The sequence below is a fragment of the Ambystoma mexicanum genome, chromosome 6p, assembly GCF_040938575.1.
Source record: "Ambystoma mexicanum isolate Mex_15411 chromosome 6p, UKY_AmexF1_1, whole genome shotgun sequence".
Classification (NCBI taxonomy): domain Eukaryota; kingdom Metazoa; phylum Chordata; class Amphibia; order Caudata; family Ambystomatidae; genus Ambystoma; species Ambystoma mexicanum.
In genome coordinates, this window is record NC_090935.1 from 648,777,484 (window position 1) to 648,797,506 (window position 20,023).

A 20,023-nucleotide genomic window follows, 5' to 3' on the forward strand; every position below is an offset into this window, starting at 1 on the left:
CTCAGGAGGTGATGCAGGCTGGTTCTTAAGTACATTGTAGTCCCCAAGCCCCCAACAAAGAAATGTCCACACACTATGTTATGTGATAACACAGTTCTTTACATAAATATGGTTCAATAGATATACAATCAATAATACACTGCTTTGGCAATACTTATATGGTAAATATGTACAATGTCTATGTGGTACCACAGTTAAATCTCGACCCCTTCAAAATGCACCAACTGCTGACAGTTTCAATGGCATACAAATCAAATAGTAAAGCGAATCAACATTCAACATAAGGAGAGGGAGGACGACAAGTTGGGTTAAACAATGGCAGAATACTGGGTCCCTACCACCAGAAACAGTTCTGTGCTAGGAACCCCCTCCCCCCCACCTGGGCAACTTGTAAATAAAGTGCATCAACAAGCCCAGTCCATATATGTTTAAAATAGTCTTGTTTCATGCTAATAATGTTCTACTAACCCAATGCACCTGGTTTAGCAGAGTTCTTCAATGGGCCGTCGACGGATCCCTCTTGAGTTGACTCCCTTTAAGGCAGGAGCCACGGGTCGTCGAGATTTCTCAAAGAAAAAGTGAACAATGTCATTTCGGCTGCAGTGCTTGTCAACAATTGTGGATGTCCTGCGAAGATACAGCATGCGGGGCACATCGATGACGCGAGTTTGCTGCCGCAAAGAGTACTTAATGAAGAACGTAGGACCAGAAGTGGGCGTCTGGTCCGGACTCGATCACGGCTTGCTTTCGGATCTTTGTGGACTTCGGATGGCAGGAAACCCACCAGCGGATTCTCCACGGTTCATCAGCGACCTCAACTTTCTCTGGCGGGACAAAGCGGTCTACGGTGATGGCAAGAGAGTCCTTGAAGTGTCTTAGGCAATAAGTTGCGGCTCCAGTCGATGAGGTAACAACGGTCCTCAGTCGACGGTGATAGTCGTCAACGGCCTCGACATCCTGGTGCTTCACTTCAGATTCCTCGGCAGTCCCAGTCTTTGGTCAGCAGCCTTTCGAGACTGGCTTCCAGGCTGCAGATTAGTTTTCTGCACAATGTTCCCTCGTAGCTCAGGAAGAGGTCTCCAAGCCAGGTCCTCTCTTGGATCAGTTCTTGGAGACAAGACAGCTTTCGGATTGCGTCGAAGGAAAGCAGCAGCAGAACCTTCTTCCAGCTGGGGTTCAAGGTTAAGCATCAAGTTTCGACTTCAGCTTCTGAACAGTTCCGGTAAGTGAGAGGCCCCCCAGATATACTATTCTGTCTCCCAGCCAAGCTCAGGCAGCCAATCATTCAGAAGGGCATTCATTCATACAGGCAGGCAGGCAGGCAGGCAGCCAGCCAGCCAATCAGGCTCACACTACATTCAGGCCAGTCACTTCCAAGCACCGAGCCTTTCAGCACACCACACTGCATTCATACCAGTTTCGGGCAGGGCTGTCTCATTCATTGTGTCACACACCAGAAACCAGACACCCATAACTTGAAATGTATATTGGTCACACACTTCATTCACCCAGGTCCCAGCCCAAAGGTGTACCCACAACATAGAGTCACTGGGAAGGCTCCAGCCAGTCTGGCCTGGCCTTCCACACAATACCATATTGGAACTTCCACCCAACAGCCAGTCGGGGGAAGGGACAGAGTCAGGGCTTCCCAGGTCTTTGGGAAAACAAGGTAAAAGGGAATAGAAACCAAGAGGCCAAAGGGGCCATCTTGCCTTCCATCAGGAATCAACTGATTCCAATGGCAGGGCCTGGGTATCTCAAAATGGAGGATACTCCGAGCACCTGTCAAATTCAGCATGGAGCTGCCACCAGACACACCATGCTCTGTGGGCCACAAGCAGTGCCCAAAAACATACACTAGGGATACAGGTTTGTACCCCCACTCATGGGTGCCATAAGGGTATCCCAAGGGTCTGTTCACCACAACCAAAATGATGAAGAGCTGCACTGCCAGGAGTGCCACATGGCACTCCAGTGCAGCTCCTGTGCAGAAAACACACATAAGGGAGTACAGGACAAGGACATGGGAGGCCCTGTCCCTCCAATGCATTACCAGCATCACAGTTATCAACACTGAAAACGGACATGGGGGAACAACGGTGCAGCACTGGGCTGAGCAACGAGGTAAGTAACTTTTTAGAAGAAAATAACCCATTAACACCTGGGTACAAAACTACATGGGTGCTGAAAAAGGCGATATGCCCCTCGGCGGCATGCCAACCCCGTCAGTGACAGCACCGCCACCTACATTAAAGGGACCCTCACTTCACTCAGGTCCTTAAATTGGGCAGCATGTCGTTACCAACATGGTCGGCCCATCACCTTGGGCTGACCACTTCATTTAATGATGTTCGATCACTCGTTAGTGTTACTACTCCCTCAATGTCTCTCAGAACCAACCCAGTCTCCAATGCGCTTTCCCAAAAAAAAAAATATATATATGTTCATGAATATTAATCCCAACAGTGTTCAGAAAATGTAGCCACTCAATGCAAATTACGATAGTAACAAAACATGCCTTGTCTGCCAAAAGGGCTATAGAATGCCTAAGCATAAATATTTAGCATATTTTTTAAGGTTTATACATTGTTCAATGCATGTAATTTTTTTAAGTGAATCTAAAACAAACAAAAATAAATAATTATGCACCAATTTATTTTCAATTGTGAAGAAATTCCTTCTTATATGTATTGTACAGGGGTTCTTGATAAACTCTGCTCTGGGACAGATAAGTCGAGAGCCACTCTGAATGGTATTTACTTAAGTTCGAGGTACAGGTAAATTACATAGAGGGAGAACATCCACCAGCCCCCTTACTCTGGGCCAGGCTCTCTTCAACTGTCATACACAATCTCCAGGGGCATTCACACCACAACATATCACAGGCATTTATTCAACCAGGCATTCTATCAAGCAAACACGAGACATAACAGCTCTCTAGAGGTTTCGGATTACAAGTCTCATGTTCCCGCACCATTGAATGTTCTGGCTAGGGCTGGTGGGAGCTGTAGTTCAAAACATCAGGAACACCAATGCTGCATTAACCTCTAGTAGGCAAACAGTAAACGCGGGCATCCAGGAAAATGTTAAAAGGGAGGTTATTTTTTGTGACAAACGTGAGTACATGCCAGGAAATCTAGCGTGCAGATGGGTTTCATCAATACAAAGCCCCCAAATAATTGGATGGGCATAAACAAAGATAAGCTTAGACAACCATTGTTAATGCCAAGGACAGGCCGGCATTAGGACTCCATCCCAAAGCCTTAAATCGTGATGTCAAGGAAGCATTCAAGATGTAAATGCTGACAATAAATGACAGCTATCGACAATTGTGTCTTTACGAAGCTAGTGTACTTAGGGAGGGGGGGGGGGGCGCGACATATTCGGAAGAGATGACAAGTCAAGAGGTGTGTTTAAGTGGTGTTAGGATGCAAAAAAGTGCCTAATAGCTCAATGAGAATGCAGCCAAAACTTGCCATGGGGCTCAGCAGGTCTGGACATCCAACAGCCGTCCACAAACAGATGAGCATCACATTAAGATCCTGGTTGTTTTAATCCAGGAACCAACTCCACAAGAACCATCATCGTCCCTATATATACACACATATGTGAACATATTTAAAGTACCTACCCTTAACCCCCGACCCACCAAGTAACTCTCGCCGGTTACACAAAGTGAAGCACCCCACTTGTGTATAACCGCTATATAAATAAAACAATTTCAACATGATTTCCCCTCTGGACGGCCTAAAAAAAAAAAAAAAAAAAAGAAGGAGGAAGGGCAATATCGCACGAACCACATCACTCAGTTTATTATACACATTGGGCAGCAAAGCCACCTTAGACGGGGCGATCAGAACTGGACTACAGACCATGCTGCCAAGTTGCAAACAAGGACTCCGGCGACATGTAACATCTCTGGCCCTGAAGACTTTGGCTTCACCTCCATTACCACCCAGAAGACGAGGCCGTCATCCTGACCATACGGCGCCAGGATACAGACGCTACCGCTGCCGTCTGGTGCATTCGCGCCAGGCGGGCTGACAAGAGATGCTGCGCCACATGTTCCACCGCCCTCCGGCAGGTACACAAGCAGTGAACCAAGCTCAGCCCTGCATAGCCTAATCCCACCGCCCTCGTCCTCCCTTTTCCAGTTCAGGATACTTGTTGCACGGTCCTCTGCGTGGACGTGTCCGGGGACTGCGACTCCTTGAGCAGTTGCAAGATCTGCTGCAGGCCCTGCTCGTCCGGCTTCCACTCGTACTCCATATTGACTCTTTTCCTTTGCCACTACTAAGGGACTCCCTGGCAGTGGGTCTATTAATACCCTGGCGAGGTTGTCGACTTTCCTCCGGGACCGGGCGGTGTCTCAAGCCGGGCCCTTCTTTGACAGCAAAAGGAGCTCCACACAAGAGAACGCGGACTTAACTGTCTGGTCTAGTTTGGTCCTAGTCGGCTACTGTAGCACGGGCAGTTTTCATTCACTGTGTCTGAGTTTCTCAACGCTACGGAATCCGCAGACTGACTCACTCCACTCGGCGGATGCGAGCACCTAAGCCAGGGACCACAGATTGATCTTTTGACAGGGTCCTGTAGCCCGCCGTTTAACAAGGAAATCCTAGCCACTCTTAGCTGTCATCGACATAGAAATAGGACAAACTATCAGGGGAAATTAGTAGATGTAACACCAATCGGATGTCAGGGTTGCGGCCATGTTGAATTGACAGTTCTATAACGTATATCGAACTGATTCATGAATTATTTTTGTGATCCCTAACTGGAAATATTATCAATCCGTATAAAAAAATTATACGGATTCGCAAGTAGGGTGTGTTCTTAATACTGAAAAGAGATTGACGTCTTTTGTCATTTTTCAAAAATGTATAATAATAATTACCCCAACTAGAATAATGCAGGGAATCTTGATTCCATTAAGGGCTTTTTTTTCTTTACTAACGCTTTAGCAACTTTACCTCAAATCAATTTAAACATAAATACAGATACATGCACATCCCATGTCCCACTTGTTTTGTGTAGTTCTGTCCATAACAAGTTTCTAGTACTATGGTCTATGTCTAAATATGATGCCCCCACCCCAAAAAAGATCCCAATATGAGCCAAATCTCTCCTAGTTTGACTATCTGCAACTTTACTTCATACATGCCAACATTCTGTGACCAAAAATCTGTAGGAATCTTAAAGTTTAAAAAATATTGAAAAAAATCGGTATTTATTGCCACTAAATCGGTAGGCGATAGGACTGCTTAAAAAGCGGTATCCTACTGCCTAAATCGGTAGGGTTGGCAAGTATGTAGCAGGTGCCGGAGAGAGGGGCGCAGCTTTGTGCAGCTACGCTGAAGAAATAGCATATTGCACTTGCAGGTGGGTGGAAGTGGCGAGACTCGCGCAGGGCGGGGCTGAAACGTGCGGTTTCCCCCGACTCCTGGAGCAAGCTCACACCTGCCAGAACTCATTAGGAGGAGTGGCTCGCCATTGCTTCAGCGGCTCGCCCCAGCATGTAGATGACTGGCACCGGGGAGCTGAGGTACAGTGAACCATGTGCATAGCTCTCAACTCACACGCTTTTGGCGGGTGTCACCCGCCTTGTAAAAGACTGACTCACCCGCCAAGCCTCCTGCACGCCCCTACATTCCAATGGGCGTCTCACCCGCCAAAAACAAAATCGGGTGATTTCACCCGCCGTTGCAACACAAATGGTTGAGAGCTATGCCATGTGGCTGTTGATATCCAGAAGTGCTGGAGCAGATCTCAAGGGCGCCTCTGACAGTCTGGGGAGGTTGCACTGGCGCACTGGTCTGTTAACTGCTGCCAGTAAGAACACGCAATTATAAAAGCAGCAGCTTGTACACATCCCCACTGAAGAACGTTCCTCGGATTCTGTGTACTTGTGCACCCTGCAACCATGGTTGAACAGGATGCTAAATCCAGGCCAAAAAAATGAAATAAATAAAATATTGAAAAAAATCAGTATTTGTTGCCACTAAATCAGTAGGCGGTAGGACTGCTTAACAAGTGGTAAACTACCGCCTAAATCGGTAGGGTTGGCAAGCATGTTACTTCCTGTATGGAACCAAATAGGGTTGCCATCATTTTGCCAGCACCCGGGGCGAGTCAACAAAATGTGGCACTCCCAGCGCCTCCCCTGCTACCCCCACCCTGTGTCCCTGTGGGGGGAGGAGGGGTATAATGTATTTCCAAGAACCGGGTATGTCACATACCCAGCGTCCCACACTGTGCCATAAATGAAGCACGGACACAGCAGGGTGAGGCAAATGTAACTTTACTGGTTGGCCTCCAGCTTCATACTGATATGATATGATATGGCATTTATAACGCGCCTATACACAAGTATTTCAAGGCGCGACAAGGCAAGGCAGGGGAACAAAGGGAGGACAGACAGCGATCCTACTAGGTCAGGTGTCATTCAGATCGCAAATACTAACTCCTTTTTATCCGCCCGCCCCAGTCCACGTGCCTTCCGGCTCCCTCCATTCCCAAATGATGCTGGTCATGACTTCACAACACCACAACATTCCTCCTTTTCAAACAAACAGTTAACTTTGTAATCCTTTTTTTCAGTGAGTCTATGAGGTCTGTTTGTGGCCCTCTGGGATCGACCAGGGTGTCTCACCTGGACACTTCTCAGTCTCCTTCATACAGGTCTTCGGATTCCCCTGTGTCTTTCTCCCCTTGCTCTGCTCTCGGCCCCACTGCCCCAGTGATCTTACTGGGGAGAGGTTGGATTCGACCCCCTCCTACCTCATGACCAAGGTAAGTGACTTTCCCCTGAGCTATCTGGCACTTGGTGGCCTTGATAGTGAGGTTAGCCCGTCGCAAGGCCTGAAACACCCGATCCAAATGAGTAAAATGCTCTACCCAGGTGGAACGTTGTCTAGGTAGGCCACACAAAAGGCCTCCAGCCGTCTGAGCGCATGGTTGACTAGTCTTTGGAAGGTGGTAGGTGCATTCTTCAACCCAAAAGGCATGACTATAAACTGGTAGATCCCCTCAGGTATTGAGAACGCAGTCTTTTCCTTGGCATGGTCTGTCAGAGTAATTTGCAAATAGCCTGAGGTAAGGTCGAAGGTGCTTACAAATTTGGCAATACCTATGGTATCCACAAGCTCATCAGCCCTGGACAATGGGTGTGCGTCAGTTTTGGTGACAGCATTGACCCTTCTGTAGTCCACACAGAACCGCCAATCCATGGTACCGGCCGGGGAACTTGCCTTGAGGACAAGGACCACTGGACTGGACCAGGGACTGCTTGAGGGTTCAATTACACCCAGATCCAACATCTTGGCGACCTCAGCCTGGATGTGGTTCTTTACAGTATCTGACATCCGATAGCACCTGCTTTTGATAGGTACACTGTCACCAGTGTCAACTTTGTGCCTGCACCATGGGGTGAGGCCGGGTATCAGTGAGAACAGAGGGGTACACTGCCGGAGCAAAGCCCTGCAGGCCCTCTGCTGCTCTGATGTCAGATCTGGAGAGAGATGCACTGCCTCCACTGAGCCATCCTGAGGGTTGCTATGCAGCAAATCAGGAAGGGGCTCACTCTCATGCTCATCTTGCTCTGAAGTTAGCAGAAAGCATGAGACTTCCTCTCGCCTGTGGAAAGGCTTGAGCCTGTTAACGTGGAATACCTGAGGGGTTACCCTAGGGACTCCCATGGCAACCAGATAGTTGATGAAAGGAAGCGCCCCCAATTCAGCACGATCCTCCCCGTAATGAGAGACAATAAGGGACTCTCCCGTAGTGGGAATAAGACCAAGACAGAGTGCGGGTGAGTGTAAGTGGGAGTTTATCCAAGGATAAGGCATGCAAAGAACTCTGCAACCTACGAGAGCGCTCTGCCTGACAATAGCAAAGACAGGCGTATATCTAATACAAAAAACGTCATCAGCACCTAAACACTATAGGGGGCACAAGTCAATTGGGATTGGGTGGCGTCAACTAACTATAGGTGTTGCTGCAGCGGGGTTGGTCCTGGCGGGACGACGTCACTGGTCAGCCTCGTGGGTTGGGTTGGGCCTGGCAGGCCGGCTTGAGGTCATCCGTGCGGTGTTGATGTGCTGGGGCAGCCTGTGACAATGACGAATACCTTTCCTGTCTCATTTGCCCTAGGCCATGCACACTGCAGTTATTCAGAAAATGACATTTAAGTTCATTAATAAATTGCTTCAGCAGCTTATCTTGTAAAAATAAACACAACACATGAGGAATGCACCTTGTGAGAGGTCTGGTGGTCGTCGGTTGGGGTGAGATTTACCTGTGTCCTATTGACCGGTATTTTAGGTCGCGGGACGGGGCTCTGGGGCCTGGGCCGAATGATACATGTCTGTCTGCTGCGTTAGAAGTGATTATATAGATGGGTCTCTGTGTCTTGTCCAAATGATGGGGGTCGTCCTTACACGGGGTCAGGATTCTTGGGGGGTTCGTGGGATTTATGAAAGGGTGCTGGTAGATCAGTGGGTTCATCCGTGGGTTTATTACCGTGCTGTAAATAACACAGGTGGCGGGCTGTGGCCTTGGTTGCGGCGCCGGGCCTCTGACTCTCTGAAGTAGCGCCAGCTTGGTTGGGGGAGGTGAGGGAGCGCGGCACAAGTCTTAGCTTTTTTATCTGGCAGGCTTGGTGGGGAGGGAGAAGGAATGGCCTTGCATATATCCACAAAGGTATTTTCCTCGTGCGTTGCTAATCAGTAAATGCAGAAGTTCTATACTGTTTTGCCTTATTTTGACGTTATTTAGACATATATATATATATATTTCAATTTCGCTACACATTTCTTTAATACAGTCGGTTCCAGTACCTTTTCATTACCTATTATTAAATTCACTACATTGTGTGCGTATTGTATGTACATTAGACGTTATACGAGAGATATCTAGGTTATGGCCTACAGAGATTGATGCTCGCCGCTTTGGGTGAATTAAAAAAAACATATATGAGTTCAAGTTTCTACATACTATTGAAAAACACTTTTACAGATAAAGGTTACACGTTTGGTCAACATCTTTCTCCGTGGTTATAGCAGCATTAGTCCAGACCTGGAGGGATATCATATAACGTTACATTTTTATGGCTTATTCACATTTTAAACAGAGGTAGTTCATTAATACCAATCCTTGAATTGTTTTCTACCTTCTTCAGATAGTGATGCTTCAGCTTTTTTCCTCGCTACCCCGTCCTTGCGGTCCGGGTCATACGGGGTGCAATATCACATTGTTACTAATATAATGTTGCCGTGTTGGCGTCTCGGGTTTAGCTCATCTCCGACTTTCTCATGGGAACGCGCTCGCAGCGGATCTGTCAGGGCTGCTGAGGCGACAGAGATGCATGAAAGGCCCTCCAAAGGTGGGGGTCTCGTTACAGTGTGTTGAACTCACACCATGTTTGCTAGGCAAGATGGCGTCTAGGCCTAACTTAATTTTTGGTAAATGCAAAGACGGGGTGCGTGTGGGCAATGTCGTCGGCGGGTGAACCCTCCTCCACCTGGGCCCGGGTGGCATGAGGGGGCGCCCACCGAGCCATGGTCCTCACCTGGGGAGGGAGCTGTAGGTGAGGAGGGCCTCGTGGCCATTCCTCCCCTACATTTCCCCCCTTTCGTTACTTAAAGTAACGAATTTCTTTAGCTCTTCCAATCTTCTACATTCTTGTTCCTCTAACACTGCACCATCCCATGCAGGGGTTCCTTTTATAGGCATCCATGCTCTGCACACCCCCCTTAAGCTCTCACCTCTCCTAGCATACTCGTCTGGTGTACATGTTAGATATATATACAGTCGCCAGTTTCTTCCAGATCCACCCAGACCTCCTCATACCATTCCAGTTCTACGTCTCGTGGTTCTTTGATAGTGGTGTGCCATAGTTTATCTACTATGTACTTATCACGGCACATAGGCACTAACTGGTACCTGGGAGTGTTGTCTGCTCCTGTCTGCACATGTACTTCTTGTGTTGCTTTAATTGTACCACCGGAGTTGCCCATTGTCACCATCATCATTGCACCGTTAGGAACTGCATTAGCACAACATCGGAGGCCCACCTGGCACAGGCAGAACATCACAAGGATGATCACCACTATTGGTATCAGGAACTTCATTGTCACTCCAAGCCATGAGGGAACCCAAGAGAAGATATTGTCGAACCATGAGCTATCCTCAGCTCCACCTTCCATTTTCATCTTCTCGCCCAGGTTATGTACTGCTTCAATAACGTGGGACAGGGACCCATTTTCTGCGTCTTCGGAAGGTACGAACGTGCAGCACGCACTTCCTATTTTTCGGCAAACACCTCCATCGATTGCTGTTAACAGGTCTAGAACATACCTGTTCTGCATGGTCATCAATCGCAGAGCTCGTAGTTCCACCTTTATTATGTTGAACCCTTCTTCAGTGTCATTGGCCAACTGGATCAGTTCCCACCGTGTGATCTGGAGCCATTTTGCATTTGCTCTTGCTTGGACACTTGAAACTAGCGAAGCAAAGAATGTTTCCACGGAGCTGAATAGGCGATACTTGTCTGGGATCTGTGCCAATAAATCAGATGATGCTTGTGATATGTAGTTCGAAGCTCGCTTGTTCCTTGAGAGCTCTTCTTCCTTCCCTCCGGAGGACAGGACGTAAAGGTGCGCTTGTGTGGTTGGAGAAACTGCGTTTGGGTTCAAGCCTCCTTTCATCATGTTACTTCTGTCAATATGGCTTTCTGGAATCACCATTAGTGTTGAGTGCAAAGTGGCCATTGAGCAGCTACCACTCCATGCTTGGGGAAGGTGCAGGTACGCCTTGTTTCCGCATACCCAGTAGGTGTCCATTAGTGCTGCTGTTCCTTTTTTCATATCTGGGATGGTGAGAGTTTTGTTACAGTTCTTGTTCGTTCCCATTGCCATTTTTCCTTCTCCCTTGAAACATAGTTCGTTTTGTATTTCACTTTGTAGCTTAAAGGGTTTCTCCATCGCTGTTACCCATGTTAGTTTAGGGATGTGTTCTTTCCATATTGGCAAGCACGTTCTTTCCATCCACCGCAACTTGTCCGGTTGGACACCTTTCAGTGCTTCTGCTTTGCACAGCACTTCTTCATCTTTCCATTTGTTTTCGGAAAACAGTGTCCCTTGTATTGCAAAGAAAGGTTCTTTAAGACAGATCACTCCAGACGCTTGCGAATAGCACGTTTTGTTGTTCTGTAGCATTCTGAAAGAGACATCGTGTGCTTGGAAGGTGTTCTTTATTCTACACAGCGTGAGATGAAGGAGACATTGGGCATCCACAATGGGCAATTCTCGTGGCAACAATACTTTAGGTGTGCCTGATGCATGGGGGATGAGTGAGCAGACATAACAGCTCTCATTGGTTGTCTGTTTGGCTGTTGTGCTCATATCTGCATACCATTTATTTGCTTGGTGAGGGTGTCGTGGGTCTTCCATTTTGTCTAACCCTAGCCCATAATACTCATCATACCCTTTTCCACCAGTCTCTCTTCTCCGCCTACTTTTCTCCCTTCTTCTGTACCTTCTCGTTATAGTAGGTGAAGAACCAGGCCCCCCTTCCTCCCTCCCACCCCCCTTTTCTAATTCTTCATATAGGGACTTGTGTTCTGTCATCATAATCACTTTTCCATCCTCCTTAATAAACAAGAGATCGTTGTTTGAAATTGGGGCGGGAGGGATCGTGTGGTTGTTGTATGTTTCAGGTTGGGACATTGCGTAATTATTTACATTTTTGGTTCTCAATTGTGACAGGACAGCAGTGGGTGGTGTAGTATAGTATCCCCACACAAAGTGTGATCCATCCCAGATCAAGAAATCACCTTCTTTGATACTTACAGTCGGAATTGTTTTCGTTCCAGGGGCAAGGGTGGTGTTGTTCCCCCCTCCCCCCTCGTTCATCTCGGTAGAGATGAACGCTATAATCCAGTGTAATACCAGGCAAAACATTGAGATGAAGAACACGATAGCACATACTGATAAACCACATTCAAATGAATATGTTAATCTAGCCACTAACATTTCTCTAAATCTAACATATCTATTAGTTGCAGGCTGCCCATTCGATGCCATGATAAATCCTGTTTGAGACACAAGAGTTCATTAAATACAAACATGTAAGCGTTTCCACGTTGTAACTTTTCGGTGATAAAATATAGGGTTGGGTGAGGGAGGGGGTGTGTTGACAGACAAGGTAGCCTTTCAATCATCATTATTCGTACCTTACTATATATATATAAATAATAAAAAAGACATGACATTTTTTTTTTAAAAACAACAATAAAAATAAAAAACATCTTAAAGAGCACAGGAGGGGAAAAAAGAACCCCACGCAAAACTTTCAAAAATCGTAATAAAAAGAAAATTTACATATACATCTGTACATGTTTTAGTCCAGGACATTTGTTGCGCGCTAATTGTGTTCACTGTTCATCTCATAAAGCACACAAAATTCTAATCATTCATTCCGCACAACTTCATCGTCCGCTGTTGCCTGTGCCTCGTCTTGCACCTCACTCTCCGCAGCGCTGTAAGCCTTACGTACGTCTGTCAAATGCACCCAATATCGCAGGCCCTTAACCTTTACTGCTGTAGGCGTGCAAAACACTACCTCATAGGGGCCATGGAAACGTGGCGCGTTCCACCTCCGCACAAAACTTCTAACATATATAAGGTCACCAGGCATTAGCTGTAGTGGTTTTTCAGGCAACCTGTTTGGTTCAGTCGCGTTCCCCTCCTCTCTTGTCGAGGGGGGGGCTAGTTGCTTTGCAATTACGCGCGCTGCCCGTGTCAGTTTTCGCAGGTATTCTGTGAACTCCTCCCCCAATATAGCTGCGCTTCTGTGTGCATCAGAACGCTCACGGAGAGGCGAATGCGCTGTGTGCATTCTTCTTCCCGTGACGATCTCGTGCGGGGACAAATGGTGATCCTTACTTGGCTGGTTTCGTAGTTCAAACAAGGCCAAAGGCAGGCAGTACATCCAAGTCTTTTTAAGGGAAAAACAAAGTTTTGATAATCTGCTTTTTAACAGGCCGTTTATTTTTTCTACGACGCCATTACTTTGAGGATGATAAATCGAACATAATTTGTGCTTTATTCCCAATAATGTAGTCACTTCTTTAAATAATTCATTAACAAAATGCGTCCCGTTATCTGAGCGAATAACGTCGCAAATTCCCCAGCGCGGAAACACTTCCCGCACTAGAAACTTCGCGGCGCCCTTCGCGTCAGGGCGGGCACAAGGGCCTGCCTCCACCCACCTCGAAAATGGACATACAACCACAATCATGTATCGAGCTCCGTTACACCTTTCTCCCATGTCTACATAATCAATGTGGAGCTCTCTGAATGGGCCACTTGGTTTTGGTATCGTACCCCTTAGTGTGCGCAAGGTCATACCTGAGTTGTAAATTTGACATGTCGTGCATTCTAGTACTAACCTCGTGATGTGTTCCTGGAGGCACGGTGCAAACCAATCTTCTTGTATTTCTGCCATTATGTGTTTCTTCGTGTTGTGTGCGGGAAAGTGTAGTTGTTGAAATGCTATTTCTAACAGCGTAATTGGCATTACCACTTTTCCTGAACTCTCTTGTCGCCACAATAAGTCAGTCGGTGATTTGCTGCATCCTCTCTTAGTCCACAGCAATTTTTCCTCTGCGCTAGCTCCCTCTTGCAGCTCTATTATCTCCTGTGTGGACATCATGTTGTATCCTGTGGGGACCTCTTGGCTTACTGTGTGGTGCAACATGTACTCTCCTATTTCACCTTTTTGTAGATATGAAGCTGCTTTGGCAGCGGCGTCTGCTGCCGCGTTCCCCAAAGATACAAAATCTGTATTGGTGGTATGAGCTTGACATTTTACGATGGCCACTGCCGTGGGGTCTTGCAGGGCCTCAATCAGTTCTTTCAATAATTCTGCATGCTGGACTGGCGTTCCGTCTGCTCGTCGGAACCCTCTCCGCCCCCACCGGGCCAACCCACCGTGAACTGTTGTTGTCATGTATGCTGAATCTGTATATATGGTCACTGCGCACCCCTTGGCGGCATGCAATGCTTCTATTAGCGCTATTAGTTCTGCTGCTTGCGCTGAATAGTGTGATGGGAGGCGGTGTTGTACTAGTATCTCATATTCATCTTCTTCCAATCGTACCACTGCCATACCCACATGCTTTTCTCCTGTCTCCATGTCGATTGATGCTGACCCGTCCACAAAATACACCTCACCCTCGGTCAGGGCGTTTTCAAAAATCACTGGATCCTTACTTTCGTCACCTGTGTACGTAGCGCAGTTGTGGTTTTGCATGTCCTCTACGGTGCATGCCTCTGTGATGAATGTGGCTGGGTTCACTGTCTTACATCTTACTATATGGATGTTAGCGCTGGACAATATTATCTCATATGCTGTGGCGCGTTGTGTTGTCAATGTGCTCTTTGTTCGCTCTAATATTGCAAAAAGTGAGTGTTCCACAAACAGTGTCACCGGGCAGCCCATCACTATCGTGGCACTTTTTTCAATTGCGAACGCGGCTGCAGCTAGGGATTGCTCGCACGCGAAATGACCTTGCATTACTGCGTCTAGGGTGCCGCTATAGTAAGCCAGTGGTTTGTGCCCTAAAGAGGTTTTCTGTGTCAGTACTGCTGTCATCAGTGTTTCTTTGCAGTGTGAAAATAAGAAAAATTCGCGGCCATAATCTGGGTTTGCTAGTACTGGAGCGCTTGATATCAGCTCTTTTAGTGAGTTAAATGCTGTGTTCATCACCTCTGTCCATTCTATGTGTTTGTGTTCTTGTTGTGCTTCTTTCAGTGCCTGTAGCAAGGGCCGCGTGTACGCCGCATAGTCCAATATCCATGCTCGGCAATAGTTACACATACCCAGAAATTTCTGCATTTCTTTTACTGTTTTGGGCTCTCCAATTGTTCTAATCGCCTGTGCCCTGTCTGGTATAATTCGCTTGCCATCCTTTGATATCAACTGACCCAGGTATAGGACCTCTGTCAGACAGTATTGTAATTTCCCCTTGTCCACCTTGTACCCCTTATTGGCCAATAATGTCAATAGTGTTATCGAGTCCTGTCTACATTCTTCCTCGTCCTGTGCACAAACCAATAAATCATCAACGTACTGAATCACTGTGCTTTCTACAGACAAGTTCCCCAGATCTTCATGTAGTACCCTGTTAAATATGCTTGGGCTCTCGCAATATCCTTGTGGTAGTCTGCAGTGTTCGAACCTCCTTCCTCCCAATGTAAATGCTGTCAAGTACCTGCTCTCTTCTGCTAAGGGAATCGAAAAAAATGCATTTTTTAAATCAATTACTGTGAAGTGTGATGCTACTTTTGGAATGTTGCACAGTATTGTCGCCGGGTTCGGGACTAAAGGGAACTCCTTCATTACCACATCGTTCAGTGGGCGTAAATCTTGTATCATCCTCCATGAACCCCCCTTCGCTTTTTTGATTGGGTAAATGCATGTGTTGCATGGGGAGTTTGAGGGCACTATTATACCCTGTGCTAGCAGTGCTTCTATTGTCTCTCTGATCCCTTCTTCTGCTTCTCGCGACAGTGGATATTGTTTCACCCGGGGTAGTATTGCTCCCTGTTTTACTTTTATCACCACAGGCTGAACTTCATGCAGCAACCCTACATCGTGGGGGCCATTAGTCCATAAGTTAGCGGGTACTGAACTCATGTCTTCATCAAAAAATGTGTGCGGTGCTCCTACTACCGCCATTAGTTCAACTTTAGTTTGTCTGGCTGTAACTACAATGTCGCAGGGCATTGCCAGTTCCATCACTACTTCACCATCTCCCTCAGTGTCAGAAAATAGCTCCTCGTCCGAGAGCTCTCTCAGCGGGATATTTGCATTTGTACACAATACTGTCCGCCATTCACACCCTTCCATGTCAATACCAATCACACATATTCTGTTTGCTGACACATGTATGGCATGCAAATCCAACGATAGTACTGTCCCAAGAGCAGTATCAGGGCTTGCTATGGGACGAAAAAGGAATTCTGCTGGGATCCTCCACTCCACCCTTTTTAGTTCTGGTACTATGAGAGCCAATGTTCTCATACCTTCAACAAACATCTCCTCATTTCTTGGTACCCCTCTGATCTCTTTCATGATTGTGTGGCCGTGTATTACTGCTAATATACGGAGGGGGCATATGCCTGGCGTTGAACATACGATACCGCTCCCTGTGAATGATATTGTCATGTTCAGTTTGCTCAAGAGATCTCTCCCCAGTAAGTTGATGGGAGAGTTTTCATAGTACAGTAAGGGTGCTTTCACTGTTTTACCCCCCACTGTCACATCCAATACCTCTGTGTAAGGAACTTCAATTACAGCCCCAGAGAACCCCTGCGTCTCTAACGTTCTATTAGATAACGGGAACCGGCCCTCTCTAATGCATGATTTCTCCGCTCCCGAATCCACCATGAAAATGAATTGCTTGTCTCCTATCTGCGCTCCTATCAATGGTTCCTCTGATGCATTGTGGGTCGTAGACAGTACTGGACACGCAAGTGCTCTCTGTGGGCTGTCCTATGCGGGGTGTCTCATTGCCCCCCCTTGATCGAAAATGTTCCCCGAAACCACTGACACCCCACTGTAAGGTGCGGGGGCGGGTGCCCCATTAGCTACTGTGGCGAAAGTGTTACCAGGCGTGTAGTGCACATTGTCATTATTCTGTGGGCTGGTTTGTGTTCGATATTGATGTCCGTGCAGTTGTGCGTTATTCCTTTGTACTGCATTGTCTGATTGCTGGTATTGTCCCATGGGGAGGCCGTAGGGGCTTCCTGGATGGGGGTGTCCGTACTGTTCTATCTCTTGGAAACCGTTGTTTTGCCTGCTCCTACATTCTCTTGAGTAATGCCCCCATCTCCCACAATTCCAACAGCTCCCCTGTGGACCTCTGGGACCCTGCCACCCATTTCCTCCCATTACTCCATACCCTTGTCCTCCTCTTCGACCCCTGTACCCACCTCTTCCTCCTCTTGGGGCCCACTCTTGCCACGTTGGACCTCCGTTCTGCTCCTGCTCTGTCCACTGTCGTTGCCCTTGTCCTGCCCAATTTGCTGCTATTCTTCCTTGTATTGCTATTTGCCCCTCCTCTCCTTCCTCTCCCTCCCGTATGAGTGGGAGTCCCGCTACCGCTGCTGCGACCTTCACCAATTTTGATTGCACCAACTTCGCCTCATCCGCCAACCTTTTCTGTGCTACTTCCCTCTCTCTTTCTTTGATCCGTTTACAATGGTGTACTATTATGCTTTGGATCTCCGGCCAGCCTTTTGCCTCAACGCCTGCTATTTTATCTAGTGCCTTTTGCACTTCCTTTGGGAGCCCTCTCTTAATGATGAAGTAAAATAGAGACGTGGATTGGTGCCAGGGCGTACCCGTTTCCGCTCTCCACATCTCCTGCACCCGGAGAATGTAATCCATAGCGTCCTCCCCGTCATTCATGGTACATTGCATTACTGACTGCAAATCAGGGGTATCTGGGAATGTTTCCCGCAGTGCGTCCCACACCCTTGCTCGCACGGTGTTAAAAGAAGCCCCATCATGGCGGTCACACTCTAAGGTTACAGCTGGAAAACCCGCTTTAGCCCATACTCTGTCTGCCTGATCCCCTACTGCGGACACTAGTAGGCTTTTCACATCGCCTACTGCCAGCGGTATACCAGCGGTGTGTTTCTCAAATGCATATATCCACTTGCTTGCCCCTCCTGACAGCTGTGGTAGTAATTTCATTAAATTAGCCTTGTCCATCTGAGCCCACGGTATGTAGTTTGGCCTCCCACCTCCCCTGTGGAGTAATGGGAGTTGTAATTTCCCTTTTGCCGTTGCAGCTTCCTTTTCCTTAGTCACTGCTGACTCTAATGACGCCATCTTCCCCACCCTATTTCTTAGTCGTCCCATCCATTCATCTTCTATAGTCCCCAGTGAACATGCACCATCTAGCTCCTCGCCATCTCCTCCTACTGCCATGCTCAATCTATCACTCTCATCCCCCCTTCCTCTGACATCACATAACAAATCCTCTCTGATCCCTCTCTCTCGCGAGACATCACCAATGCTTCCTTCTGCTGTCCCTATTTCTATTATCCTGGTCGGTTCTTCCTCAATTCTGAACAATATTTCCCCCTTTTTCCATCCCTCCTCAATTTGTCTGCTGTCGCTCGACGCTCTAGATGTGCGTCCAGATTGTGTGGGGGCGCATGCTGTGCGTTCGCATATGTCTTTTATTCTTGAGAGTTCATCTCTTGCCACCGTAAGCCTTGACTCTAAGTCACTCGTTAACTTCTCTATATCCCCCCTCTGTGTGCCTCCCTGGGCGCGCTCTCTGGTGTTTTCGTATGGTGGGGGTGCAGTTGGTCTTTGTGGCGTGCTGGTCGAAGGGGGAGGCACATAAATCGGGTCGCTATATCCTGCTGCAGGAGCTGGTTTAGGTAATATTGGGTACAACATAACCACTTCCGCAGGCTGTTCTGTATTTAACTGTTCCTTTTCCTCTCGCGGGATCATTAGTGGATTGTCTGTGGTGGAGGGTAAATCAATATTTGGAGCTGGGGCTTTGGGTGGGGGTGCTTCCTCAAACAATCTCCAAAGATCTAATATCTCCTTCCTGTTCTGCCATTGTTTTCCCTTATACTTGAGGCGAATACATGTACATACCATATCAAGAACGCTTTTGTCAAAAGACCCTCCTTCTGGCCAAATCTGGGGCAACCCCTCCCCTTTCAATTCTGTTAACCATTGATCATGATATTTATTTATGCGTTCAGCATAGCCCGGCAAGCTCTTGCAAATGTGTGACAAGGGAGTTTCAGCCCCCATACTTTAAATCGCTAGCGCTACTGCGTTCGCTTTTGTTACTTTTTATCAGGCGTAAATATGCGTATGTATACCTTTATGGCACAGACAAGAGCGGACCTCTCGAAATTATCACCCACTGTTGTTCACTGCACAAATCTCTCCTCACTCACCATATCTCATCTCCTTCCCATTCCCAGGCACTCTTATGTGATCTCACTTGTAATTAATCAAGTACTGGTTATGGCCACACTCTCTGACACCACCTCGCGGCCACCCGTCCGTCTCTAACACTCGTACGGTGCGCGCACCCTTCACAATGCTTTCCACTCACACTTTTGTCTTTCTCCTCCCTTTCCTCCCTAGCCAGCTGTCCCTGTTTTCCTGCTAAGGTTACTGTGTTCACGTCTGTACGTGCCACTACTGAGTCCCCACTTTTTAAGATGTTCTAACTTCTTTATACCCTTCTCATTTTCGCCCCCTACCCCGTGGAAATGGAAAAAGAAGAAATAGAGAGAGAGAGCACAATCACTAAAAAAAAATATTCCCGGTGTCTCCTTTTGCTAGACACCAATAACTTATTTCTCACTTCTTCATATATTCCCAGTACTAGTCTAGATAGTACTATGCGGCGCCGCCTTCCACCCCCTCTCGGAGCTAGGTTTCCGTCACTTCTACCACGTCACTTATTTCTTACTCCTAATGGCCATATGCAAAAGAAAGAATAAAGAAAGTTTCAAGACCCGTCTGTAGTAGACCCCCGATATTCTTCTCCTCTACCTGTCCCCGTTCTTTTGTTCCCAATTCCCCTTCTTTTCCCCTTGACGATCACTCGCACTCGGTACTCACGTGCCCGTCTTGAACCGATACTCTCCGAAACTGGGTACGTCCAGGCGGCGTCACCGGTAACTCAACGGTCAGCCCCTGGCTCCGGCGAGCGGCACTCAAAGGGGATTTTTTTCCAATCGGGATCCCGTACCCTTTCTCATTGAGTGCGCACTTCTTATTGTGCCGGTCGCCGTTGGCGGGCGGCCTCCCGGAGACGGCTCACCGTGCGTATCCCTTCTCGACCGGAGATTCTCGTGCCACAAGGGGGTCGTTTAAGAAGGAGTTAGGAAAAATAGTTTGGAGATATCACGCTATCGGGGTCACCACTGAAAGGAAGCGCCCCCAATTCAGCACGATCCTCCCCGTAATG

The 20,023-nt window shown here is 47.5% G+C and overlaps 1 protein-coding gene across 2 annotated transcripts in view; it reads right to left on the minus strand.

Moving 5' to 3' along the window:
- TNPO1 (transportin 1) overlaps nucleotides 1–4,626 on the minus strand; it is a 1,970,728-nt gene extending 1,966,102 nt beyond the window's left edge. For both annotated transcript variants that reach the window (XR_011280658.1, XM_069627508.1), the window contains exon 1: nucleotides 4,165–4,626. Coding sequence is in view for 1 of the 2 variants with exons in the window: in XM_069627508.1 (XP_069483609.1) it covers nucleotides 4,165–4,269 (105 nt within the window). In the remaining variant the exon portion in view is untranslated. The remainder of the gene's footprint in view (nucleotides 1–4,164) is intronic.
- Between the last annotated feature and the right edge of the window lie 15,397 nt (nucleotides 4,627–20,023).